The sequence below is a fragment of the Vipera berus genome (assembly GCF_964194415.1).
Source record: "Vipera berus genome assembly, chromosome: 2".
In the NCBI taxonomy this organism is placed as follows: domain Eukaryota; kingdom Metazoa; phylum Chordata; class Lepidosauria; order Squamata; family Viperidae; genus Vipera; species Vipera berus.
In genome coordinates this window covers 27,729,760-27,757,656 of record NC_138203.1, presented here as the reverse complement: position 1 = coordinate 27,757,656, position 27,897 = coordinate 27,729,760, and the positions used below count along the sequence as shown (strand labels likewise).

The 27,897-nt window shown below is 41.5% G+C and overlaps 1 protein-coding gene across 1 annotated transcript in view; it reads left to right on the top strand.

The window, feature by feature from the left end:
- Positions 1 to 16,303, top strand: part of DEPDC1B (DEP domain containing 1B) — a gene marked incomplete at both ends in the record, with an annotated part of 48,606 nt that extends 32,303 nt beyond the window's left edge. Inside the window, 3 exons of the mRNA XM_081321114.1 lie at positions 4,569 to 4,735; positions 5,427 to 5,603; positions 16,145 to 16,303. Coding sequence (XP_081177240.1) covers positions 4,569 to 4,735; positions 5,427 to 5,603; positions 16,145 to 16,303 — 503 coding nt within the window. The remainder of the gene's footprint in view (positions 1 to 4,568; positions 4,736 to 5,426; positions 5,604 to 16,144) is intronic.
- Between the last annotated feature and the right edge of the window lie 11,594 nt (positions 16,304 to 27,897).

Sequence of the window (27,897 nt, the reverse complement as noted above, 5' to 3'; positions counted from 1 at the left end):
TCAGAATAATTACTTCAAAACAATTATCTTCATGCCAGTTACAGTTTCACAATACCATAAAACATAACACCTCAAACATCTTCTTTGACTGTTCTGATTAACCCTATAATTAGCATACTTACCATACTAGCAAAAACTATTTTATACCAGTTATATTCACTATTCTTTTCTCAACTTTTCTGTTCTACCACAGCCATGTCCCGCTTCATCCATTGCCTTTATTCTTTAAAATGTCATCTCTTTTTTGCTTGAAGACCTCAACAAAATAGACGTTTCTTAGTTTTTTTTTACCTAAGATCTCATGACCTAAGTGGTAGATGCAGCATACTGACACATATTCAAATGATCTGTGTATTGACATTAATATCATACTTATCAATGGTCTGCATTCAGTTGTGCTGTTGAAGTGATAAAGCAATTGTCATAGAAGTGGCTGTTACCTGACTGTCATAATTCCCCATGCTACCTTTCCATAGAATTTTGTCTGAAATGTAATACTGAAAGATTCATGTGAGAGATGATGGAAACAATTAATAAATACATTTCAACAATGGGTGGATAATTTGTCAGTCTTGAAAACATCACCACTGTCTTCAAATGTAAGTTATGTACAGTAGATGATAATTAAATACCAGACAATTTCAGAATGACAAGAGAACCAGTTTTGTTGCCCTCCTTCTTTCTGTACCTATTGCAAAAATATTAGCCATTCTAATTTATGCCTAAAAATGAAAAGCTATCTTGGGGTCTTGTTTCATGTAGTGCTTGCTTTTTTTTGCCATCAGCATCACACTAGTTTCATAAGTCAAGCCTTGGCCTCACTTGGATTTGACTACCTTGCTCCTCAACTAGTTACAGTGGCATTTAAAAGTTTGTGAACCTTTGAATTTTCAATATTTCTGCATAAATGTGACCTAAAACATTCTCCACACAAGTCCTAAAACTTGATAAAGAGAATCCAATTAAACATATGAGTCAAAAACATACTTATTCAATGATTTATTGAGGCATATGATCCAAAGTTACATATTTGTGTGTGAGACCAGTATGAGAACCTTTGCTTTCAGTCACTGACATTGCCCCATTGGGCAAAAATAACTGCAACTAAACATTTTTAATAGTTGATCAGTCCTGCTTGGACGATTTTTTTTTTTGGTTTGAAATTTTATTAATTTTATCGAAGTATAAAATACAAGGAAAAAAAGTGTGGAAAACTAAGAGAACAGGGGGGGAAGGGGAGAATAGTGTAACGGAAGAAGAAGAAAAAAGGCATTGACTTCTGATTCTCTTTAGCACAGTAGAAGGTAACATTACAACTGCAACTTTTTGCTTTAACACAACAGATGTACAAGCCATTTCTATAACAATAAGCCTATCTAGTTTACAAAAACAGAATCAAAAGTTTCATTTTTTTTCATTGCAAGCACAAAATCCGGAAGCAATTTCAAAATAGAGACAAGATTAAGTATATTCTCTTCTTTGGGTAAAGGAATCAATTTAACCATCTCTGCTTCTCTTTGCAGTGGGGAATAATATATGATTTTTTATTTTATTTTTAAACCCTAAAGGAAGAAGACACCAGTTTTTTTTTAAATGGTAATTTACTAATTCTAGGGAGCACTCAGGTATTATATATAAAGAAGAAAGGAGAAAACCCTTCATTTTTTTTTATTGAACAGTTTTATCATACATTTTATCTTTAACAAACCCCCCTACCCCTCCCCTATCCCTCCCTCCTTACCCCTCCCCCCCCCGACTTCCCAGAGCTAAGTACAAGGTATAAAAAACAAAAAAAAAAGAATCATAAACAATCATATGCTAACAACCGTAAACTCTATAATCTATCACTCTCTAGCTCATATAGGATAACTACAAACACTATTAATATAAAATATATAAAAAAAGAGAAAAAAAAAGAGAAAAGAAGGGAAGACTTATTCAAATGCTACATGAAACTTTTTAGTCCCATATTTGTTCTGGATATACTCAATCCATTTTCTCCACTCCATAATGTAACGTTCTTGCGAATGATCTTTCAAATAGGCCGATATCTTTGCCATCTCTGCCAGGTCAGAAACCTTTAAAGTCCATTCTCCTATAGTCGGCAGTTCCTCCTTCTTCCAATACTGACCTATTAAGAGTCTTGCTGCCGTAGAAAACCCTTCATTTTATAACCAAAACCCAAAGTTAGCTCATTAAGTTTGAATCTCTCTCTTGAGTTTATGCTTGGAGGAATTTTAGCCCGTTCCTCCTTTCTGACAGCCTTAGTTCAGGGATCCTGGTAGGCTTGCTTCTGCTTTAACCATTTTTGGGGTCATATGACCTTTATATTTTGGGTCATTGTCTTACTGCATGACCCATTTTCTCTTGAGCTTCAGTTTCTGGGGAGATATCCTCATATTTTCTTGCAAAATTTGCTGCTAAAATTCAGAACACATAGTTTCATCTATGATGGCAAGCTATCCTGATCCAGAGGCAGAGTAGCAACACAAACCTGATACTGCCACCACCATGTTTCACAGAAATCATGCTGGAATCCATTGTTTGCTTTCTGCCAAATGTAATGCTTTTCTTTCAAGCCAAAAAGTTCTAGTTTGGTGTCATTCGTCTACAAAATCTTCTGCTAGCTTTCTAGCTTATCCATGTGGTGTTTCACAAACTGTAGGCAGGCAGCAATGTTCTTTTTGAACAGTTGTGGGTTTCTTCTTGCAACCTGCCATGTGTACCATTGTTGTTCAATGTTCTTCTAATGGGGGTCTCATAAACAATGACATTTGCCAATGCAAGAGAAGCCTTTAGTTCCTTAGATATTACACTGGGCTTTTGGGGGACCTCTGGAGTATTACATATCTTTTTAGGCTATTGTTTTGATGGTAAGCTATAGCATGGCTTGTTTTATTTTGAAGTTTTTTATTTGTGAATCCATACACTGTGGTTTATTCAGAGAGCAAGGGTTAATGAAATCATGGTTTAGTATAGAAATTAATCAGATCTGTAAATTCCAATACGGTAGGTAACTTAAAAATTGGAGCATAACCACTTACCTTGATATGTACTCTCAGAACAGCTGACTTGTCTAAATTTCCTTATAACGAAACTCCAAATACCTTATGCAGTGGTTATGCTCAAAACAAAATTTGCTGAATGAACATTCTGTTAAAGTTTGCAACACTTGAAATGATCTAACCTGAAGTTGGAACCACCCATTTCACTGCTGTTTTCTGAGACAGGGTTACTCGAAATGACCAAGTTTTGCTTCTAGCTGAGAATAGCACTTCTAAACTCAAAATATTTTGTATAAATCTTTTTCTGTTTTATCGGGTTTCATGAATATAAAAGAAACTCACATGTATGGTTGCTTTAAATGTTTGCATGAAGAACCTCCAGATGAGTCTGGAGATGATAATGATCAAGAACAAACTATGCTAGAATTATTCTTTTATTTCCACACCAGTGAGCATGAATGTCCAATCTCCTCACTTATTCTGAATGTCTATAGGAACAGGATAATCTCAGAGTCCTGCAGATAATTCTTAATCAGCATAAAAATTGAGGACAAAATGGCCTAGATTCTCTTCCTCTTTAGGTTGTCAGAAATTATATTCTTTATTCATTTGTCTATGGCAGGGGTTTCAAACTTGCAACGTATCGTGACTTTTTTTTGCCATTGCCGGCAATGGGGTGGGTGCGGTTTTGCTATGATGCATCCGGCCCACAGGCCAGCACTTTGACACCCCTGGTCTATGGAGATTCTCAGTCATCCAGGTCATGGTTATCCCGAAGGTGCTTTTTCAGGAGGCAACTGGACTTTCTTGTTTTTCTTTGAAGACGTTTCGCTTCTTGTCCAAGAAGCTTCTTCAGCTCTGACTGAATGGTGGAGAATGGAAGGATTTATATTTCTTGCAAACAGCTGGTCATTTGCATTCTTTTAGAGAGTTGTTGAGGGCCCTTGGAGATTTTCTGTGTCATCAGGGTCACCTGTTGCGTTTGCGCCTGTCTTCAACAATGAGGGGACATGGCAGAAAAGATCTTGCAGCCAAGAAGGCTCCACACATATTTGCTCTACTCAGGTGACCCTGAGGACACAGAAAACCTCCAAAAGCCTCAGCGACTCTCTAAGAAAATGCAAATGACCAGCTGTCTGCAAGGAATATAAATCCTTCCATTCCCCACCATCCACTCAGAGCTGAAATAGCTTCTTGGATGAGAAGCAAAATATCTTCAAACAAAAACAAGAAAGTCCAGCTGCCTCCTTAAAAAACACCTTAATTTATTCACAATATTACTGTGTATTATAGTTATATTACTTACAAATATTACTTTGTAAGCGTAACAAAAAACATTCCCAAGAAAAGATCAGTAGGCATGCTTCAAATGCTTTTGGGTGATTAAAACAGCTCAGCTTGAATCTTTTAATGCTTTTCCTTTTACCTACAGCTCGTATTTGGAATGCCAAAAAATGAATTAACAATATGAATGATAAAATTCTGATTTTCAAAGAAACTCAACACTGAAGTTTCTTTAAAAAAGTACTTAAGAACATCTTTTAAAATCATGTTTTGATTCAGGAATCTTGCAGGAAAAGAAGCTAGCTACTGAAGCTTTGCAGATTTGTTGTCTTCTTCTACCACCAGCAAATCGCCGAAAACTACAGTTATTGATGACGTTGATGGCTAAGATCCAGTCAAATAAAGATCTTCCACCTCTTTCAGATACACTTGGAACAAGAGCAATGGTATGTATCTGCCGGAAATAAAAATACACTATGAAATCATTTTGGAATTGCTCTGGGGGAGATTCTTCTTAGTTACAAAATAATGACTTGTTCTAGAAATAGCAGTAATCTGTGCAAGGCAGGGTGTGGTTTGCAATATTCTCTTGTCGCCTTCTGCCGGTATAACTTGAAGTTAAATCCCCAGGCTGAATTTCCCTGCTAAAGTGGATGAAAGATGTCAGCTGCAGCTCTTCCCACCTATTTCTCACCACCGTCCTTTAACCTTTTTGCATTGCTTGCTCTGTGAATGCCTGGTTTTCTTTAGATTTATAGCGCTGTCTGAATGGGTAAGAGAACCAAAAGAACTTTGGAAAGGGAATTCAGTGTAAGGGAAAATACGTTAATTTTCTTGTTTTTTGTCAGGTGTTCTATCCCTAAGTTGATACAATCTGAATGCGTATATCTGAATCAGTGGGCTACAAAAATTGATGTTGACAAATGTGGTAGCAGGCCTCCAACAGTATCTGATCAGTTTATAAATACTTAAATCATTGGGTTGGGAGGAATCTTGAAAGTCACATAGCCTTTGGCTCAACGCATGATCTGTAGTACAAGATGTAGTAGCAATTTCCGTCACTTATGTGACAATAAATAACAAATTCAATATATATTGTGAGACCTGATGTCACTGATTTCCTCTTCTGTGTTTCAGATGGTTCAAACCTTTTCTCACTGCATTCTTTGCTCCAAGGATGAAGTGGATTTGGATGAACTGTTAGCAGCTAAATTGGTTTCATTCATGATGGACAATTATCATGAGATCTTAAATGTTCCTTCAGCCTTAAAAACTGCAGCTGAGGAATATATAGCACATCTCCAAAGAGTCCAGGTGAGTCTTACATGGTTGAATTTTGTTCTCCTGTATATAACTTTTTTACTACATTTTGAAAACCCACCTACTGTAAATAAGCAGATGAAAGTTTCACTTGTAGAAATGCTATTATCCCTTCTTTAGTTAATAGCACATCATATGAATTCACATAAATTAGGTTGTTGTATGTGAGTTTGGAAGTAGCAAATCATAGGATGGTAATAGTTCCATGTTATATTACAGTGAATGGTGATAATGGAAATGCTAAATATGAGTTCTGGGTAAATTATGCAATGTTCTGAATGACTATGAATGAATAATTGTCTAGTTGGCATAGATGTTTGGGTGAGTACACAAGGCATTTTGAAATCCAAGAAAGGGAAAGGTGACACTTTGATGATTATCTGTTTAAGGGAAACAATTTCGTTTCAGGTACGTAATGTAAGCAATAACGTATTCATAGATACACATAGCTAAGAAATGAATATAATTCTAAGAGTAAAATTGACTGTAACAAAAGATTGAGATGATTAGTAAAGGATTCAGTCGTGATGAGAATTTTCTAAATTTGGAACAGTCCATTTTTTTCGTAGAATCAAAGGGTGGATCGTGAGGGAAAATGGTCATGACAGAAAAGGAAGCGAAAGAAGCAAAGTAAAGTTACATCAACTTCAGGAAGAAAACATATGAGTCCAATATGAGAAAGTATCACAAGATGGATTAATCTCTCAATGGATGAAATGGAAAATGGATCTAAGAAAAGGGAATGTAACACTGTTAAGTAGAGAGTAAAAAAAACATCTTCAGATTACCAAAGAGTTGTGTGGAGTTATGCTAATAGAATATATGAACTCACAAAATATGAAGTGCAGTAATGAAGTGAAGGAAGCCAGGAATTAAGAAAGCGCACACACACAAATAAGAGAATGTTTCTGCACTGTAGAGAATGAGAGAAAGATATAGTAATAATAATAATAATAATAATAATAATAATAATAATAATAATAATAATAATAATAATAATAATAATAATAATAAGTTGGAAGGGACCTTGGAGGTCATCTAGTCCAACCCCCTGCTCAGGCAGGAAACCCTATACCATTTCAGTCAAATGGCTGTCCAGTCTCTTCTTAAAAACTTCCAGTGTTGGAGCATTCACCACTTCTGGAGGCAGGTTGTTCCACTGGTTAATTGTTCTAACTGTCAGGAAGTTTCTCCTTACTTCTAGGTTGCTTCTCTCCTTGACTAGTTTCCATCCATTGCTTCTTGTCCTGCTTTCAGATGCTTTGGAGAATAGCTTGACTATGTATATTGAAAAAAAGATAGTTGCAAAGAATGTAGTCTCTAAAGGGCATGAAACAGTTAATATTAAAAGAGCCAGAGAAAATGCATAGCAATTTCAATGGAAATGTACGATTTATAAATAGGTAAGTGATCTAAACAAAAAGCCTCAGGCTAAGTGAATAGAATTTCAACAATTAACCCATTATTTTATTATTATTTTAACAATTATTTTATTGGCGAAATACTTTTGAAATAAAACAGTTTGATGACTCTGAATGACAGGAGATCACAATCATACCTATCTCCCATGGAGTGTATTCCAAAATGTGAAGCTATCACCAAGAAGCCCTGATGTCTAGCCTTTACACTTGCATCTCACATAGGCGAAAAACTTTCAAAGGGCCTTTTCTAAATATTTGAACTGGATAAATCCTATCCCACACCATAGGATTTTATATGTAATTATTAGCATTTGTATCTGAAAGCAATAGTGTGGTGATCTCAAGATAACAGCAATTCTGCCAGAACAGGTTTTTCTTGCTAACTAACAGGTCACTGTGTTTTGCATTAATTGCAGCTCATGGCTTATCTTCAAAAGCAACCACATATAATACATTGTAGCAGTTTGATTGTGCAGTGATCAGGGCATGAGTTGTCGTAAGAATTTCACAATCCAGGTACAGTCTAGTTATAGCTAGACTGGGTAAAGGTCTCCTGGCCATGGGTTCTCTCTGATTACATGGAATGAGGGAGTACTGGGAAGAATAGTTTAGGGATTTGTATAGAGCTAATAGGGAAGTGTTAAAGAGTGCAGTTAAGATGGATGCTATAAATGGTTAGTGTCCAAAAAAAAAAGTTGTAAAAAGTTGAAAGGATGAGTGCAAGAACCTCAGGGTAATGAGCTTGCTAAATAGGCCTATGAAGAATTCTAATTAAACACAAGAGTTGACAATAATCAAAATCTGGGAAGTTCAGTTGGAAAAATAGTGAATAGTACCTGGTCTGTTGTGCAAAATGAATGTGTGTCAAAAGAAGTAAACTGTATGTTTATAAAACTGCATCTGCCTACTTTGTTATCTGAAAGTGAAAACAGGATATGCTCAAAGAACCATAAAAGTTGAATGCAGTCAGAATCAGGTAGTTAAGATTGTGTAGGATCAAGAATGAGTATGGGTAGAATGAAAAAGTGAAATGCATGAAGGAGGAATGAATGGACGGAGAGGCTGAGAAAGACCAACAAAATCTTGAGTGGATGAGATCCAGCAAAAAAAAGGCACGAAGTTTAAAGAACAAAAATCAGTGTATGAGTTGAATGTGAAGGAAGAAGAATAGAAAGGTGTGATAAGATATAGCGAATGTTATTGGTGTAAACTTTTCCTTTTATTTTTATTATCTCATCCCTTTAAATGTATTTGGATTACTGTTGTGCTATGCCTAGCATGATGGATATTGTTGTTGGTTTTATATTGTTTAATGTGATTTTATACTGTTTTATTGGTTGTAAGCCATCCAGATGTTTTAAGATGAGCAACTCGGTATATATATTTAATTAATTAATTATGCAGGTAGGTATGTAGGAGGTACATTATAAATTAACAAACAGAAGAAAGCCAGTTAGAAAACATGATCTGATCATTAACAGTTACTTTATGAGCCCCTTGACAGATTGCAATTTCTCTTTACAAGTATTTTGTGATCCATCCTTCCCTCCCTCCCTTCCTTTTTCTAAAAAAAACTTTTATAACTGAATGAGGATTACTATTACAATTAAAATATAAACATGCCCTCCCCTCTTTCCATCACATTTATTATTTATTATTAATTTTATTTATATACCGCCCTTCTCCCGAAGGACTCAGGGCGGTGTACAGGGCAAACATATAAAAATACAAAAATACAAAAGTTAAAAAAGGATTAAATACAATGCCCAAGCTAAAACAGTAAATACATATATTAAAAGCAACAGTAAAAAATCCCACCCAACCCCCATCAGGCCAGGCCGGCTTGTTCGAATAAGTGCATTTTCAGATTGCGTCGGAAGGAGCGAAGGTCGGGCGCCATCTGGAGCTCGACCGGCAACTGATTCCATAAATCCGGGGCACCCACAGAGAAGGACCTCCCCCTGGGGGCCACCAGACAACATTCTCTGACCGGTGGCACCCTGAGGAGGCCCTCTCTGTGGGAACGCACGGGGCGGAGGGAAGTTGATGCCGGCAGCAGGTGGTCCCTAAGGTACTCCGGACCCATGCCATGTAGGGCCTTGAACACCATTACCAGTACCTTGAATCTCACCCGGAAGACAACTGGGAGCCAATGCAGCTCACGGAGCAGAGGTGTAACATGGGAGTATCGGGAGACTCCCAACACAACTCTCGCGGCTGCATTCTGTACCAGTTGGAGCCTCCGAGTGGTCCTCAAGGGGAGCCCCATGTAGAGAGCGTTGCAGTAGTCCAAACGAGAGGTCACGAGCGCATGAGTATGTATGTATGTAGTATGTCTCCTATAACAATGAATTTTAAAACAAGGCTTATCATTCAAAGCCTTTCAGTGGTCAATTTTCCTTTAGGTGATGATAGCATATTTCACCTGCCTTCAATTCATAATGTTAATTAAACATAGAGACAAGCAGAAACAAATTCTAAATGTCTTCTTGCATTTCTTTTGTGTGTATGTGTAAAATTCAGATGAAATATCCAGAATCGGATACAGATGCTATTTTGCCTGTGCCATCATTTGATCATCAAATCAGAACTGATGAGTTTGAACACCAAAAAACAAATTGTCGTCAAGAACCACTGGCAAATTTGTTGGAAGAAATCACAATGAATATGAAAATGTCCATCAAAGAAAAGAAGAAAAAGTTGAAACAGGTAAATGAAATTGTTGAATTTTTCTACAGTTTTTTCTTCATTTTTGCTGAAACGTTTAAGTAATTCCCTTTTTTATAGATAAGTGGGAAAATGGATTAATATTAATTAGGTTCTTTGATTTATATTTATTATTTTTATTTATAAAATATGGTTCCTATTTCATGGAAAGTGCCTCTGGGCAGCATACAAACAATAACAAAAACAATAAATACCGTATATACTTGAGTATAAGCCGAATTTTTCAGCCCACTTTTTGGGCTGAAAAATTCCACTTCGGCTTATACTCCAGTCAACAAAAAAAACTTACCGAGGACTTGTGCGCGGCCGAGGCTTTGGTGCTTCCGGGATCGCCCGCACCTCTCCCAAGCCACCGCCGTCCGAGACCTGCCGAAGTTTGGGGAGGTTTGGGGAGGTGCGCGCGCACCTCCCCAAACTCCGCGCCTTGCCTGCCTGCTTCTTTCCGCAGCGGAAAGAAGCAGGCAGGCAGGGCGCGGAGGAACGGAGACTTGCCGACGTTTGGGGAGGTTTGGGCGCCTCCCCAAACCTCGGCAGGTCTCCGTTCCTCCGCGCAGACCTGCCGACGTTTGGGGAGGTTTGGGCGCCTCCCCAAACCTCCCCAAACGTCGGCAGGTCTCCGTTCCTCCTGCCGACCTTTGGGGAGGTTTGGGCGCCTCCCCAAACCTCCCCAAACCTCGGCAGGTCTCCGTTCCTCCTGCCGACCTTTGGGGAGGTTTGGGCGCCTCCCCAAACCTCGGCAGGTCTCCGTTCCTCCTGCCGACCTTTGGGGAGGTTTGGGCGCCTCCCCAAACCTCGGCAGGTCTCCGTTCCTCCTGCCGACCTTTGGGGAGGTTTGGGCGCCTCCCCAAACCTCGGCAGGTCTCCGTTCCTCCTGCCGACCTTTGGGGAGGTTTGGGCGCCTCCCCAAACCTCCCCAGGTCTCCGTTCCTCCTGCCGACCTTTGGGGAGGTTTGGGCGCCTCCCCAAACCTCGGCAGGTCTCCGTTCCTCCTGCCGACCTTTGGGGAGGTTTGGGCGCCTCCCCAAACCTCGGCAGGTCTCCGTTCCTGTTTGGGGAGGTTTGGGCGCCTCCCCAAACCTCCCCAAACCTCGGCAGGTCTCCGTTCCTCCGCGCAGACCTGCCGACCTTTGGGGAGGTTTGGGCGCCTCCCCAAACCTCCCCAAACCTCGGCAGGTCTCCGTTCCTCCTGCCGACCTTTGGGGAGGTTTGGGCGCCTCCCCAAACCTCGGCAGGTCTCCGTTCCTCCTGCCGACCTTTGGGGAGGTTTGGGCGCCTCCCCAAACCTCGGCAGGTCTCCGTTCCTCCTGCCGACCTTTGGGGAGGTTTGGGCGCCTCCCCAAACCTCGGCAGGTCTCCGTTCCTCCTGCCGACCTTTGGGGAGGTTTGGGCGCCTCCCCAAACCTCCCCAGGTCTCCGTTCCTCCTGCCGACCTTTGGGGAGGTTTGGGCGCCTCCCCAAACCTCGGCAGGTCTCCGTTCCTCCTGCCGACCTTTGGGGAGGTTTGGGCGCCTCCCCAAACCTCGGCAGGTCTCCGTTCCTGTTTGGGGAGGTTTGGGCGCCTCCCCAAACCTCCCCAAACCTCGGCAGGTCTCCGTTCTTCCTGCCGACCTTTGGGGAGGTTTGGGCGCCTCCCCAAACCTCCCCAAACGTCGGCAGGTCTGCGCGGAGGAACGGAGACCTGCCGAGGTTTGGGGAGGTTTGGGGAGGCGCCCAAACCTCCCCAAACAGGAACGGAGACCTGCCGAGGTTTGGGGAGGTTTGGGGAGGCGCCCAAACCTCCCCAAAGGTCGGCAGGTCTGCGCGGAGGAACGGAGACCTGCCGAGGTTTGGGGAGGTTTGGGGAGGCGCCCAAACCTCCCCAAACAGGAACGGAGACCTGCCGAGGTTTGGGGACGTTTGGGGAGGCGCCCAAACCTCCCCAAAGGTCGGCAGGTCTGCGCGGAGGAACGGAGACCTGCCGAGGTTTGGGGAGGTTTGGGGAGGCGCCCAAACCTCCCCAAACAGGAACGGAGACCTGCCGAGGTTTGGGGACGTTTGGGGAGGCGCCCAAACCTCCCCAAAGGTCGGCAGGTCTGCGCGGAGGAACGGAGACCTGCCGAGGTTTGGGGAGGTTTGGGGAGGCGCCCAAACCTCCCCAAACAGGAACGGAGACCTGCCGAGGTTTGGGGACGTTTGGGGAGGCGCCCAAACCTCCCCAAAGGTCGGCAGGTCTGCGCGGAGGAACGGAGACCTGCCGAGGTTTGGGGAGGTTTGGGGAGGCGCCCAAACCTCCCCAAACAGGAACGGAGACCTGCCGAGGTTTGGGGACGTTTGGGGAGGCGCCCAAACCTCCCCAAAGGTCGGCAGGTCTGCGCGGAGGAACGGAGACCTGCCGAGGTTTGGGGAGGTTTGGGGAGGCGCCCAAACCTCCCCAAACAGGAACGGAGACCTGCCGAGGTTTGGGGAGGTTTGGGGAGGCGCCCAAACCTCCCCAAACGTCGGCAGGTCTGCGCGGAGGAACGGAGACCTGCCGAGGTTTGGGGAGGCGCCCAAACCTCCCCAAACAGGAACGGAGACCTGCCGAGGTTTGGGGACGTTTGGGGAGGCGCCCAAACCTCCCCAAAGGTCGGCAGGTCTGCGCGGAGGAACGGAGACCTGCCGAGGTTTGGGGAGGCGCCCAAACCTCCCCAAAGGTCGGCAGGAGGAACGTAGACTTGCCGAGGTTTGGGGAGGTTTGGGGAGGCGCCCAAACCTCCCCAAAGGTCGGCAGGAGGAACGGAGACCTGCCGAGGTTTGGGGAGGTTTGGGGAGGCGCCCAAACCTCCCCAAAGGTCGGCAGGAGGAACGGAGACCTGCCGACGTTTGGGGAGGTTTGGGGAGGCGCCCAAACCTCCCCAAAGGTCGGCAGGAGGAACGGAGACCTGCCGACGAGCCGCGGCCACACAGGGTATTCCTGTGTATTCAGGCTTGCAGAACGGCGGATCGGCTTATACTCGAGTCAATAACTTTTTCCAGTTTTGGGGGGTGAAATTGGGGGTCTCGGCTTATACTCGAGTCGGCTTATACTCAAGTATATACGGTATAACAATATAAAATAATAATAATAATCCAACCATTATTTGTGAAAAGAACATGGTTTACAAATAAGAAGGCAAACATATCCAAAATAATAATTATGAAAAATCATTAAACACTATAAAAGCAGAACCAAACAAGAAAAGAAAATAATGTTAATAATAACGGAACCACCTCAGAAGTTGGTCCATCCCCAGGGTCTCAAGCCTACTGGCAGTAGACAGGTAGTCCTCGACTTACAACAGTTCATTTAGTGACCATTTGAAGTTACAACAGCACTGAAAAAAGAGGCATATGACCGTTTTACACACTTATGACCGTTGTAGTATCCCCATGGTCATGTGATCAAAATTCAGATGCTTGACAACTGACTCATATTTTTGACAGGAGCAGCGTCCCAGGGTCATGTGATCACCTTTTGCACCCTTCTCACTGACAAAATCAATGGGGAAGCCAGATTCACTTAACAACCATATATCTAACTTCACACGGTTAAGTGATTCACTTAACAACTGTGGCAAGAAAGGTCATAAAATGGGGCAAGACTCACTTAGCAAATGTCTTACTTAGCAACAGACATTTTGGGGTCAATTGTGGTCGTAAATTGATGACTACCTGTATACATCCTTTGCACCCAGCTTGAGCGCAGGATACAGTCATTCATGATTCAAAATTCAAGACAAAACCAATGCAAACAAACAATAAGAATGGATGAGAGATGTGTTGAGTCTCCTCTAAAGGAAGAGATGGTGGATGCCAAATATAATTCATCTTCTTTGCCATTAGCTTCTACAGAAAAGGCAAGCTGTAAATTCTGAGCATTTTTTTAATAGCAAATATGTTGACACATTTGAGAATAAATATAATGAAGGTATAAATAATTGCTGCTAAATCTGACCAGCTGACAAATGGTTGAAGTTGGCACACCAACCATAATTGTGCAAATGCATTTCTTGTCATCATCTCACACCCTAATCCAATGATAGCTGATATCAGCAAGCATTCTCAGAAGTGAAATTGCTCTTTCAATAGAAGAACTACCTGGGGGGGGAGGGGGGAATGGCTAAACCACAGATTTGCTGTTGACTAGCATCACCTTCATCTATTCTGAGTTCAATTTCAAAACCTGTTCTTCATCCAACCATAGCTTCTTTTTCTGTTCCAATGTAGGCTTTTTATTTGCTCCAGAAAGTAGTTATAGCAACTCATTGGGTGTGCTAAGTATTCTTCTTTTCCCCCCCCTGAAATTTCAGATGACGTTTTGGAGGCTTTCACAATTCAGAACCCTGATGGAATTCTGGATCGTGTGAAAGGCTTCAAGATATAAAGAACCTCTCTAGAGGTTCTTAAGGGACTGATAAGGAGAGATGCTTGTGGGTTCCTCAGAGATGGGCTACAGTTCAGTTCAGCAGAGCTTTGCTGATGTTGTAACTGCTTACTACTATAATAGAACGCACACTAGGATCTTTTTAAATATATGTTGTATAAATCTTAATTCTGATCCTGCAGTTTACCAGTTTTTTTCACAGGGCTATTCCTTTGGAAACATCTGTAGCACTGAGATTATAAATACTATATTCTACAGCTGGGGCATTACATTTATGCCGTATGTAAATATTTTTGTTCTGTCAAAAACCTTGAGGGAGATGGACAATCTAGATCAGCGGCCCCCAACCTTTTGAGTACCAGGGACTGGTTCCATGGAGAGAGGTTTTTCCACGGGACAGAGGGGGTGTGGTTTCGTCGTGCTGACTGCATCCCGTGAATGGGGCTTTGCCTGTTTGCCAGTTTCTGGCATGTAGTGGACTGGTACCAGTCCATGGACCAGGAGTTGGGGACCCCTGGTATAGATACATGATATATAAATCACAAACATTGCCAAAGCAACAGAGGAGAATTTAATAAACTTAAATCCTGACCTGATCAAGAGAGAACTGATATCCTGCCTTTGTAGAATCTTACAGTTTCCTTCTACGGGTACACAATGCACATGGAGACAACCATTTACCTCAAACTCAACTCAATTGCAAAGCCTTAAGTGCATTAAAAACATTTCTCCCATTTAATGCATAATACAAAAACTTGACGGCTGTTCAGGCTTGCCAAATCAGAAATTGCCCAATATGTATTTTAATTTCAACAATGTCAACAGCAAGACAGGTGCATCAATAAGGGAAATCTTCTAAAATTGTTGGTTCTTAGGATTTTCCTTAATATTTAAATATAAATGTTTTTTCTAGAATCTAGAAATATTTACAATTTGTATACATTGCAGTCTTATTACAGATGCTCATAGCTTCTAAACGATTGTAAAGAATCAAATATATCTTATTTGTTATTTTATTTATTAAGTTTATATGCTGCCCATCTCACTGAGAAGTGACTCTGGGTGACTTACAAGCATATTCTTAAATGTGAGGCAGGAACCTATAAATATGAATTTGATTACCAAATTATGTTTTATTGTTTGAAATATGGTTATTTTAAATAATATAATCTCATCATGGCTTAACCATTTTAACTGAACTTACAGCAGTGAAATAATCACAGTATTTCTGTTTCAAAACAAAATGAATATATATAAGCGTATATTTGGATTGTGGAGATAACAAAAACAGCTGTTCTGTACCAGCCTGCTACCGGCCCTGCAGAAAAGGCAACCCCTTTATAAACGGCAAGAGGCTGGAATGACGTCTGCCAAATTTATTACTACAAAAAACAAACAAGACACGTACCAAGATACAGGAGCTTTGAAACACTATCTGAGCGGTTGCTTTCAGCAAACCAGCCCTCCCCAAACATTCCCTTTATAAAGAGTTCAGGGCGTGGCCTCTCTCTGCCTCCTTCCGAGAAGCCCCACAGCCTTCCTCTGTTTACTCCTACTTGACTGCCTCCTGCGTCGGGCGTCCTTGAACAGGGCCAGCTGTGGGTCATCTTCATCCACACTGTCAGGCTCACACAGCTGGGTCTCCATGGTGACCAAGTGGGAGGGGCCTGCCTGAGGGCTATCATCAGCAAGATCTTCAACCCCCTCAGCAAGGTCTTCAACACCACCCTCCTCCTCTGATTCGTCCGACCCAACTGCCGAACCCACAGGCTGACCCTGAATCACAACAACAGCAGGGTTGTTGTTGCAGGGAAAATTAAGAGTTATTTGTAAAAATAATACAGGCGGGATACAAATAAATAACTTAAATACTATAGATTGTGCCATACTGTTTGACAAAATATATGTCAAATATTTCTTTCTTATAGTGAGAGGTCAGAATTCTACAGTCTGATTTTAGTGAACAAACTAAAACAATTTCCTTAACCCTGGTTATTCCTTTTCAGTTTCAGAAATCTTATCCTGATGTATATAAGGAACACTTTCCTACTCCTGAAAGTGAAGCAGTTCTTTTTTCAGAGAAAAGTAAACAGAAACCACTGTTGATGTGGGCATTTAAAAGGCCTTTCCAGCCATTTCAAAGAACAAGAAGCTTACGCATGTAAGACTGTGAATGAGATGAATGTCTGTAATGCTCAGAATTAATCCTTTGGAGCATCTGGAATTCTACGTAGGTTCTGAAGCATGTTTAACAAAGGAGAAAATCAAGGCAGAACACTGCTAACCTGAGCCATTATCACTATTTGGGGGGAAATCCCTTGGTGCTTTTCCATTTTGTATATTTGTTTAAGTCGTGGCTGGGAAATAATGAACGGGTTCAAATGATTGTATCATAGCATGTGAGAAACTAAACAGAAAGCAAAAGAATTCATTTGCTTACACCTGTAGCCTCATTGTGCAAGTTGCAGTTAAACCAAGAAGTCTCTGAAAATCCTTGTTTTTAGTATCGTCTAAATTGAATAGTTATTAAAATAATATCAAAAACATTGGAGATATTCTAATATTATCCTAGTGATTGGGCAACTGTGATGGGTGAAACATGTTGCTATGGCTTGCTGAGTAATCTACAGTATATTTAAAATAAACATTAGAGGAATTTGTGAATCCAGTAGCCATCCCTAGAGAGAAGATAAGTAGTAAATTTCTATTCCTTCTGTTGAGGTCTGAGGTTACATGAGATCCTGAGCAGTTGTGGAGGGGCACAGAACCTGGGTTGAGTTCACAGAATGGAACTCTCTTAAAGATAGTCCTTGACATATAATAACAATTGAGCCCAAAATTTCCATTGCTAAGCAAGACAGTTATTAAACATGCTTTGCCCATTTTACAACCTTTCTTGCCACAGTTGTTAAGTGAATCACCAGAGTTATTAAATTAGTAACACAGTTGTTAAGTGAATCTGGCTTCCTCATTGAGTTCGCTTGTCAGAAGGTTGCCAAAGGTGATCACATGACCCTTGGACATTGCAACTGTCATAAATACATGCCCGTTGCCAAACCTCCGAATTTTGATCATATGAACGTACCTTCAATTGACTATGTGTAATGCAGTGTGCCTTCCTAATAATAAGACTGGTCAAATTAACTAATTCTGCCTTAATGAGGTCTGCCCAGTGCTGCAGAAATTTCTGAAACAAACACATTAAAGCAGCAAAATGGATTGCTTGGCCACATGGCGCTATTCTGGAAGTGGCAGCAATATCAAAATACAATTCAGCCTCTGGAAACATGGCTGTTTCCAGAATCGCACCATGCAGCAATGCAATGAAGCAATTCAGTCCAGCCCTCTGGAACACCTCAGAGCTCTTCAAGAGATAAATCAGGAGAAAGTGTTTGGTCTAGTGGAGTGGGAATCAGGCTTAAGGCCTGGGGAGACCTGTGGAAATGGGAAAAGGCCTGTAGGGACCCAAAGGGCAGGAAACGGAGTATGGGACATTTCAAGAGGATGGAAGAGGCCTTAAGAGAGCCAGGACAAACAGGGCTGAGCCTATGCTAGGCTTCCAACAGTCTCCCCCAACCCTGAGGTACCCCTTGCTCCACTTACGACATGTATATTCATTTAATGATTCATTGGGAGAGCTGGGAAGGGAGAGTCATTACTTGAATTCTTCATTTAATGACTGTTGCAACGTGTAAATGTAATGGGCAGGCTCTATTACAGTCATATAGTCTATGGCAGTCATATCGTAAGATATGAGCCCTGGTGCCATAATGGTTAGAATGCAATATTGCAGGCTAATTCTGCTGACTGCCGACTGCCAGCAGTTCAGCAGTTCAAATCTCACTGGCTTAAGTTTGACTCAGCCTTCCATCCTTCCGAGGTTGGTAGAACGAGGACCCAGATTGTTGGGGGGGGGGCAATATGCTGACTCTGTAAACCACTTAGAGAGGGCTGTGAAGCACTGTGAAGCAGTATATAATTCTAAGTGCTATTGCTAGCTCAAGGACTACCTGTACTGTACTACATGAGGAACCATGGATTTTCATACTGAATAAGGTCAACCGTTATGACTTAGACAGCCATACTTTAGACCAGTCATGGCCTAATCTGACTCATGATCCCACTCATTTCCTGCAAGATTCCTGTTATTCCCCCCCACACACACAAACCCATTTTAACATTGTCTATCTCTGCCTCAAAAGAAGGTGATGATATGGATTCAGATTTCAAGACCTCATCTCTTTTTTCAATCTATTTCCTAAACTATCCAGGTATAGTATAATAAAAGATTCAGAAGTTTATATCTTACTTTTCTCATGCTTGAATGAATCTAATAGTATTTCAGTTTTCTAATCTCACAAGATGGTTTAATTTTTTTCATAGTTTCCTAAACAAATGATATTGACCTGTGTCATGTCACTGACGGTGGCTAATATAATAAGAGATTTATACTTACTAGTTTCTTCTGAATCTTAAACTGATTTTCATGTTTTTAAAGTTTTCAATATTTTTCACGATATTTTTCCAATTTGGACAAAATGAACATATATAGTTAATTAGAGACTTCAAGATTTAATTGACACTTGTATTTTTGTTTATTAACTTAAGATGTGATTGTTTAATGTGGTCCATAGGGTAACAATAGTACTGTGCCTGTTTTGGGAAGATCTGAAAATAATTTTTATCTTCATGAAAAAAAACCTGTATTTGTAGGCAGCACTGAATTTCAGAAGAGAGCAAAATGTTTGCTTGAATGAACCTGAAACACTGGATTTTGTTCTGATGACTAGCTAAAACTTTATACCATTTGTCTTAACAACCAGCAAAATACAGGTGAAACTCGAAAAATTAGAGTATTGTGCAAAAGTTCTTTTATTTCAGTAATGCAACTTAAAAGGGGAAACTAATATATGAGATAGACTCATTACATGCAAGGCAAGATAGTTCAAGCCGTGATTAGTCATAATTGTGATGATTATGGCGCACAGCTCATGAAAACCCCAAATCCACAATCTCAGAAAATTAGAATATTACATGCAATCAATAAAACAAGGAGTGTACATAGAACAATATCGGACCTCTGAAAAGTATAATTATACATATGTACTAGGTACTTGGTTTGGGCCCTTTTGCAGCAATTACTGCCTCAATGCAGCGTGGCATGGAAGATATCAGCCTGTGGCACTGCTTTATGGAAGACCAGGATGCTTCAATAGCGGCCTTCAGCTCTTCTGCATTGTTCGGTCTCATGTCTCTCATCTTTCTCTTGGCAATGCCCCATAAATTCTCTATGGGGTTCAGGTCACGCGAGTGCTGGCCAATCAAGCACAGTAATCCCACGGTCATTGAACCAGGTTTTGGTGCTTTTGGCAGTGTGGGCAGGTGCCAAGTCCTGCTGGAAAATGAAGTCAGCATCCCCATAAAGCTCATCTGCGGAAGGAAGCATGAAGTGCTCCAAAATCTCCTGGTAGACAGCTGCATTGACCCTGGACTTAATGAAGCACAGTGGACCAACACCAGCAGATGGCATGGCTCCCCAAATCAACACAGACTGTGGAAACTTCACACTGGACTTCAAGCATCTTCCTCCAGACTCTGGGTCCTTGGTTTCCAAATGGGATGCAGAAGTTTCTCTCATCAAAAAAGAGGACTTTGGACCACTGAGCAACAGACCAGGTCTGTTTTTCTTTAGCCCAGGTAAGACGCTTCTGACGTTTGTTGTTCAGGAGCGGCTTGAGAAGAGGAATATGACATTTGAAGCCCATGTCCAGGATCCATCTGTGTGTGGTGGCTCTTGATGCACTGACTCCAGCCTCAGTCCACTCCTTGTGAAAGTCCCCAACACTTTTGAATGGCCTTTTCCTAACAATCCTCTCCAGGCTGCGGTCATCCCTGCTGCTTGTGCACCTTTTTCTTCCACACTTTTCCCTTCCACATAACTTTCTATTAATGTGCTTTGATACAGCACTTTGGGAACATCCAACTTCTTTTGCAATTACCTTTTGAGGCTTTCCCTCCTTATGGAGGGTGTCAATGAGGGTTTTCTGCACAACTGTCAGGTCAGCAGTCTTCCCCATGATTGTGATTCCTACTGAACCAGACTGAGAGACCATTTAAAGGCTCAGGAACCCTTTGCAGGTGTTATGGCTTAATTAGCTGATTAGAGTGGGACACTGAGCCTAGAATATTGCACCTTTTCACAATATTCTAATTTACTGAGATTGTGGATTTGGGGTTTTCATGAGCTGTACGCCATAATCATCACAATTATGACAAATCATGGCTTGAACTATCTTGCTTTGCATGTAATGAGTCTATCTCATATATTAGTTTCCCCTTTTAAGTTGCATTACTGAAATAAATGAACTTTTGCACGATATTCTAATTTTTCGAGTTTCACCTGTATATACGTTCTTAATCAGATTCCTAAGTAAGAAGTTCAGAAAAGAACTTTAGACAATGAAGCCTTTTAAGACATTTCCTGTATGATATTTCTGATGTAATACCATGCTGACTTATGGGAAGCAGTCTGACTGTCTCTAAAGCAAGGGTCCCCAATCCCCAGGCACGGCCCACTACTCAGACATGGCCCATTTGCAACCGGGCCATGTGAGCACATGCGTAATGAACAGCTTGACTTGTGTGAGCAGTAGCAACTCAACTTGTGCAAGTCATGCTGCATGCACATGTGCCTGCGCACCGGCCTGCTGCTCTTGTAAGTTGAGTGGCATGCTTGTGTGGCCCGTTTCCCCTCTCCCCCCCACCAAGCTGCAAAGGGCAGATCTAAAGGGCAGAAACAAGAAGTTCATTAATCATGTCTCACATCGTTATGTGTATATGGTTTATTCATATTATGTACACTTTATTCAGAGATATTATTTTACATAATAGTTGTTTAATCCGGGGTGTAAATTTTGAATTGGAAAATAGAAGTCTATTTAGTCTTTTGTAGGTCCTAAAGTGATTTCCTCTAGTTTGTTAAGGCAAGCCCAGCTTAACTGTGCTTTCATTAATAGGATTACCCCTTAAGTATATAATAATGTTCCATTTCTGTAATATTATTATCACTTTTCAGCAGCAATGTTTGAATGAACTCCGTGGAAACAGACTCAAGTCTTTGAAGAATGATGGATGCATAGGTTTTACATCTTTGCCATGATAGCATAGCACCTAAAAACCACCATCTCCAAACCAGGGATTGCGGTAGCTTACAAAGTTGGGACATTGGGCTGATGATCGGCAGAATCGCGTTCAAGACCTGGTTGCTACTACAGGATGGGTGAGCTCCTGCCCACCCAACAGTTTGAAAGCAGGCAAGTGCAAGTAAATAAATGGGTACCACTTCGGTGAACAACTTAACAGGACATAAAAGGACCCCCAAATTGGGCATCACCCATGCAATGGTGATGCCACTAGTCAATCATTTCAACCCAGAAGCACTTTGGCGCTCCCAACACAATTGTAGTAGTACAGTATCTCCAAATCCAGTTGTGTCAAACTTCCTTTGTCATCACAGAATAATTCAGAAATGGGGAAGAAAGTTAAAGTCTTTTACCAAGTGAACAAACTACTGGGGTATTTCCTTAGGCAGAAGTTAAACTCTTATAACCCAAGTGGCTGTCTTACTTGTTGCACCAGATTCAGTTTGCCAAATTCTGTAATTTAGAATTACAGGAACTGCATTTATAAAATTACTGCTGCTGCTCAGTTCCAGTAAGGCAGAGTCAAAATTTAAAATAATGGTTCTCAAGGATATGCCTTCCCGATTTTAACTTTGAATTGTTGATTCAGTTTGTAAAAAGTGCATTTGTATATGCACAAAGAAACAGATATGTTCAAAGGCACACAATTTAACACTGGAGTTAAAGTTTTGGTTTGAAAAAGGGAGTTGACTCAACTTGCCTTCATAATGAATTTCTGAATCAGATTCATTGAACTTAGCATTTGTTTTAAAAACAAAGAATTTCCCATGCAAATGGGAAAACTGGAAATTTGTGCCCTGTTCATCTGCATGATTCATTCTATCACCTATCTGCTGATTTTGCTAGCTATCCCCAAACTGTTAAGTATGGTTGCTATCCATTTTTTCCCCATATTCTAAATGTGGATAAGTATGTGTAAAAGTAAGCATAATTTAAGAAAAGGGCATAACAAAAGACAAGGCACTGGATTGTCATATGAATTTCACTGTTGTACAATGATAGGCAAACAAATGTATGTATTGGGTGTTCCCCAACCTACTGTACCCCTAAAGTATTTCCAAAAATAAAATACTGTTTTTAAGATCTTTGCTTTAAATAAGATTTTTATTGAGCATTAACATAAGTATTAACATGTGGCAAGGGAAAATGCTCATTTGTGTGGTTGACTCATTTAAACAAAGCATAATATGATTCAAGAAACAGACATACAGTATTCATAGGGGAAAGTTCACTGCCCTGAGTCTTCGGAGAAGGGCGGGATATAAATGGAATTAAAATAAAAAATAAAAAATTTGAATTCAGAGTTTACTTCCAAGTAAATATTCTTATGACTTGAGTTATTTATTTATTTATTTATTTTAATTCCATTTATATCCCGCCCTTCTCCGAAGATTCAGGGCGGCTTTACAAACTTAGCAGTTACTGAAGGAGATGTAAGAATCAACTAGTTACATTTTCTTATACATTACATTGTATAAGAAGTAGTAGTTTTACTGCTTTTAGCATAGTAATTTAATGAAATTTTTTAAAAAATCTTTACAATAATAAAAAGTTAGTCATTTTAACTCTTTTCTGCCTAGCCCTTTAGTTCCCTCTAGTGTTCATTTACAATCTTCATCAAGCCTCAATTCCTAACATTAGTTTAATTCTGTTTCAGTCATTTTCTACAAGTGTATTATTTGATTATATACTTGTTTTTCAAATTCTACCCTCAAATTAATCAAGGTTTCAAATCTTTCTAGTCTCTGATTTTTCTTAAGGGGCTTTTTTGAAACATGAACTGTAATATTAGTAAGTATCTCAGAAAGGATACTGATTTCAATGAATAAAATTTTAAACGATGAGAAAAACTTTTTTTAAAAAAAAGTTTACCTTCCATAGGTATTATAGATTTGAAAGCATGGAACACAACAAGATTGAGATTACCAAAATTGGAATACAAAAGACAAATGAAGAAAAGGATCTGGACATGGAACATCTCTGACAAAAAAAAAAAAGATGATGGTGTCCCTTTATAGGATTTACAAAGTAGTCTTTGAAAATTCCTTTCAGATGCCAGAGTGCTGGGAAAAAAAATCCTATGATGTCACAGATGATTTAGAGGTCAGGACTGCGCAAAGCAAAAAGAAGGAACATAAAAATGAACTGTTTGATATTTCTGGTAACTCCTATTGGACTTTTTGCCTAACAAGATTTGAAATGAGGATGATTTTTGGATAGAGTCAGGTTATGTTTAATAAATTCGTGAAAGACAACATTTTTTTATATCTGAAGAAAAACTGGATGTAGTAGACCACTATATATACCTTGGCCAATGAATCTCAGTGGTATGTGATACAATAAAGGAAACTGAACAGCATGTTAAATGTGGTTGGTAGGCATTCAGCAAGCTAAGCATGATTTTCAAGAACAACCTCCCGCTATGCCTGAAAAGTTTTCGATCAGTGTCTGTTACCTGGTCTAACATGCCGGTGAAACATGGGCACCCACCTCACAATCAATACAAAAACTATGAGTGGCGTAAAGAGCCATGAAAAGATACATGCTCAGCATTACAAAACAAGATAGAAAGACATGATTTGTTCAACAAGCCATCATTCAAATTGAGCTGAAGCCTATTGCAGTTGCTATCCCCAAATCTACTTTTGTTTTGATGTGATGACATATTTTATTTAACTTATTGAAGTTAATATATTACCTTATAGAAGTTAATTTCCAAGATCTCAGTTGCTATGTCAAGAATTGTTTAACTAGGGACTCATTTTAGTTTCCATAATTCCTAATGTGGGAAAAGTAAGTTTCAAAGATGTCCCCTTCCTTACCTGTTATGATGTAAAAACATAATTCCAATGATATTGTGATGCTTAATGCTATTCTATCACCTTTGAAGATCTCTTTGTTAAATGTCTTCATAGGCAACATGTTCTAATTAGAATACTAATGATGCTGAAACATAATAAGTAGATGCTCTCTTATGTCAGTACTATTCCATCCACACCAATGGTAATTGCTGTTTCTCCATTTTAGTCCACATCTTCTGGTCTGGGAGATAAGAGGCTCTTGTCTTATGAACTGGCACACTGACCTTGAAAAGGATGCTTTTTCATTTCCATCTGGGCAAGCTCCCCATTCTTAATGTATCATCTGTTCTTTGGTTGAATGAAACACCATGAAGTCTTTCCAGCAAAAATCAGTCTTTGGTGACTGTAAGAAGCTTGCACAACTCCTAAGACAGAGAAGAATGTTAAATAGCAACCTTCACACTTTATTTTCTGAGCAATTAATACACCATGAGTTCTAAAATTAACAACTGCAGGTGGGTGGGAGGCTATTTGTTGCCATTTTTTTTGTTGGTCTTCATTGATACATTTCAGCTTATGTTTCACTCCTAACCATTATATATCACAAAACCTTTAAAATAAAATCTAAAAGAAAAACAAAAATGCATTCTCCTCTGACAAAGTAATAACAGATGTTCTAATGTTTGAGGAGCAGCAGTTCAACTGCATTTAAGTTTTCTTACCATGTAGCTATGTGGGAGAGTGGAGAAAAAGGACAGGAACTTTCCAGACATATGTTTCTTCTCTAAATTACAGTGGTGTTTATTTTGACAGTACTTTTCAAGTAAACAATCTATGCTTATTTCTAATATATACACTCCCAGGCACTTGTCTCACTCCCTTCTTCCCCAATTCCTACAGGTGTTTCTTCTCAGAATTTTGATATGCTCATTTTCCTAAAAAGTTTCAGTGGGCTCACTTCTTGGGCTTGCTTTTAACCTGAAGGGGCGAATGGAAAGAGGAGATTTTTTTTTTAAAAAAAATCTTTTTGGAATTCTGGAACCTTTACAAAGCTGTCTCTATTGATGTCTGATTTGTTTGTTTGCAGGGAGGAAGTTAAAAAAAGTCAGCTTGGTGACCACAACGATGTGATCAAAGCCCCATTTTTTAAATGTGTGTCACATAAAAAATAAAGACAAGCCTGGGACAAACCCCCCCCCCCCCCCAATAGTGTATTTTGCAGATTTCTCTTTTTGGATTCTGCTTGTTCTTGTGGGGTCCTAGCTGAAAATTCCTTGTCCAAACTATCCCTTGATACAAACAGTTTCTCCAATCCACACAGCACCAATACAACTTTTAGCAGTATCCAGTATCCTCCATGGCCCACAGATCTGCCTTCTTATGTTTTCATTAGAAGGTAGATGCACCTCTTTTCAGTTTTATACACTGGGGAAGGAGTAGGAGAAAGAACAAAGAAGGAAGAAGGTTTAATCTTCAGATGATTTTACAGCCTAGTTCCAGATATGGCATCTTACTCTGCCACAAGCTGAAAAAAAGCCATTTCAGTTTTCATCAATATGTTATAACTTTGAAATCACTGAAACAATGTAGTTGTTCTCTTTTCTTCTACACTAATCATATGTCAGGCTCTGGGCATTATCCTCGAAGAATATCTTTGCTATTCTCTTTTTAGTGCTACCATATCAACTTTCCTATAGTTATCATTGCATTATCCTGCTTCTTAGGGTGAAAAATACTTGTCTTTTTTTTTGAAGTGTCACTGCATTCTGCATTCACATAAACATAATTATCTCTAAACATTTTTAAGAAGATGCTATTGCTGTTTGACATGATAACACACAGCTTTAGGAAGGATGAACAAGCTCTGATGTTCATGACCTGGATTGTTAATAATGGGTTTGATTGACGGGACAAATTGAAGGAACCCTCATTTCATTGTGATAGTGCCACAGTTGTGGAGGAGTAGACTTCCTCATTCCTCCTTAGTTGTATTGATTTGTTCAGTCTCAATACTTTCCAGAAACAAATCCTACAATTGAAGCATGGACAATTTTCTGCAGACTTATTTATTTGAGCGTTTTCTTTCTCCTGTCTTTCTCAAATAAAATCAGGTTCAGGGCTGCTGCAGACATATTAGCGCATGCCCAAGATGGCGGACGTGCTCGGCTGAGCTCCGCGAGCTCCAGCTGTTACGCGTCCCTTAGGAGCCCCTCAGGAGCCTTCGGGCTCTCTGTGATGGGGATTGGGGGCTCATGGTGACAGGCAGTGAGGCAGCTAGGAAGTCGACGAGGCTGGCAGTGGTCTGTTCAGGCTCTTATCTGCCGGTCTGTCCGTCTGCTGGCCCTGCTGTCTGTCCGTCTGCTGGCCCTGCTGTCTTCCGTCTGCTTGCTTTTTGCTGCTTACCTTTTCCGGACCGTCTGCGGCTGTTCGTGACCGACTCCGGCGTTTCCTGCTGCTCCGGGCCATTTTGGGCCGCTTTCGGCATCCTCGAGCTGTTCTCGGTCGGCGAGGGGGACGCCTGTGAGTTTGTTCTGATGGCGGCGGTGGCGGCGACGGCGTTGGTGTCGGCTTCGGTGCTGGCGGCGGCGGCCTTTCGGGCCGCGCTCGGCGGCGGTGGCCCACGTTCGGCGGCGACGGCGACAGCAGCGGCGGCGTTTTCTGGCCGTGTTCTGGCCGTTTTCAGCGGCCAGCAGCTAACGGTGATGTTTCCGGGGCCTTTTGGCCCATGCTACCAGCGGCGACATCTGGTTTGCCTTCGGGCCGCTTTCGGCGGTACCGGCGTTTTCGGGCCTGTTCGGGCCGTTTGTGGTGGTCGGCGGTCGGCTGCGGCGTTTTCTGGGCTTTTGGCCCCTCTCGCCGGCAGCGGCGTTCCCATGTTGCCCCAGGCCGCCTCGGGCCGCTTTCGGCGTCGTCGTCGTCCTCGGGCTGTTTTGGCGGCGGAGAGGGGAACTGTGAGTCATCTCGGCGGCGGTGGTGTTTTTCTATGTTGGCTTCGGGCCGCTTTCGGCGGCGACGGCGTCTTCGGGCCGTTTTAGCGGCGGAAAAGACGACTGCGGGTCACCTCAATGGAGCAACGGCGACATGTGGTTCCTGCACCGCTTTTGGGCCACTTCGGCGGCGGTGACGGCGTTTCCAGACCACCTTTACTACCTTAGCCTGCCTACCCTTCTGCCTTGAACATATACACCTACCAACTCTCTGCCTACCCCCCCTCTCCCCTTTGGACTTGGATGGACCTGGGTACTAGCCACGGTGGGAGAGTGGCTGGGCTTTACATCTGCAGCCTCATAGAGGTGGGAGCTCTATGGAGTATGCCTACCCAGAGTATATCTTGGACCACCCCCAGAAACAGAGTTGCAACCCGTCGTGAGAGGGCGGGGGGTGGCCTGCCTCTGGGGGCACCCAACTGAGTGGCAGTGAAGTTGGGTGTGGATCCAGATATTTATCCCCTTGCTTCGATCCTCCTATGGATATGACCAATTATGGGACTGCCTATCCTGGACTTGCCGGACCTATATGCAGCGATACACCAGCACAGACTTGTTCGCCCTCAGGGGTGACCCCTCTCCTGGGTGCGACCCGCCTTTTTAAATACCTCCAATCTCGATAAAGGGCCCGACTGTTGGGACCCTGAGAGATGGCTGGGCAGGGGCAGGGGCCTTCAACATAAATTTAATAGGAGGCCCCTGGTTAATTTTTTAGCAAAAATTTTTATGGGGTTAGGGAGAGGGGTGGGAGTGGGTGGGGGTTGTTTGG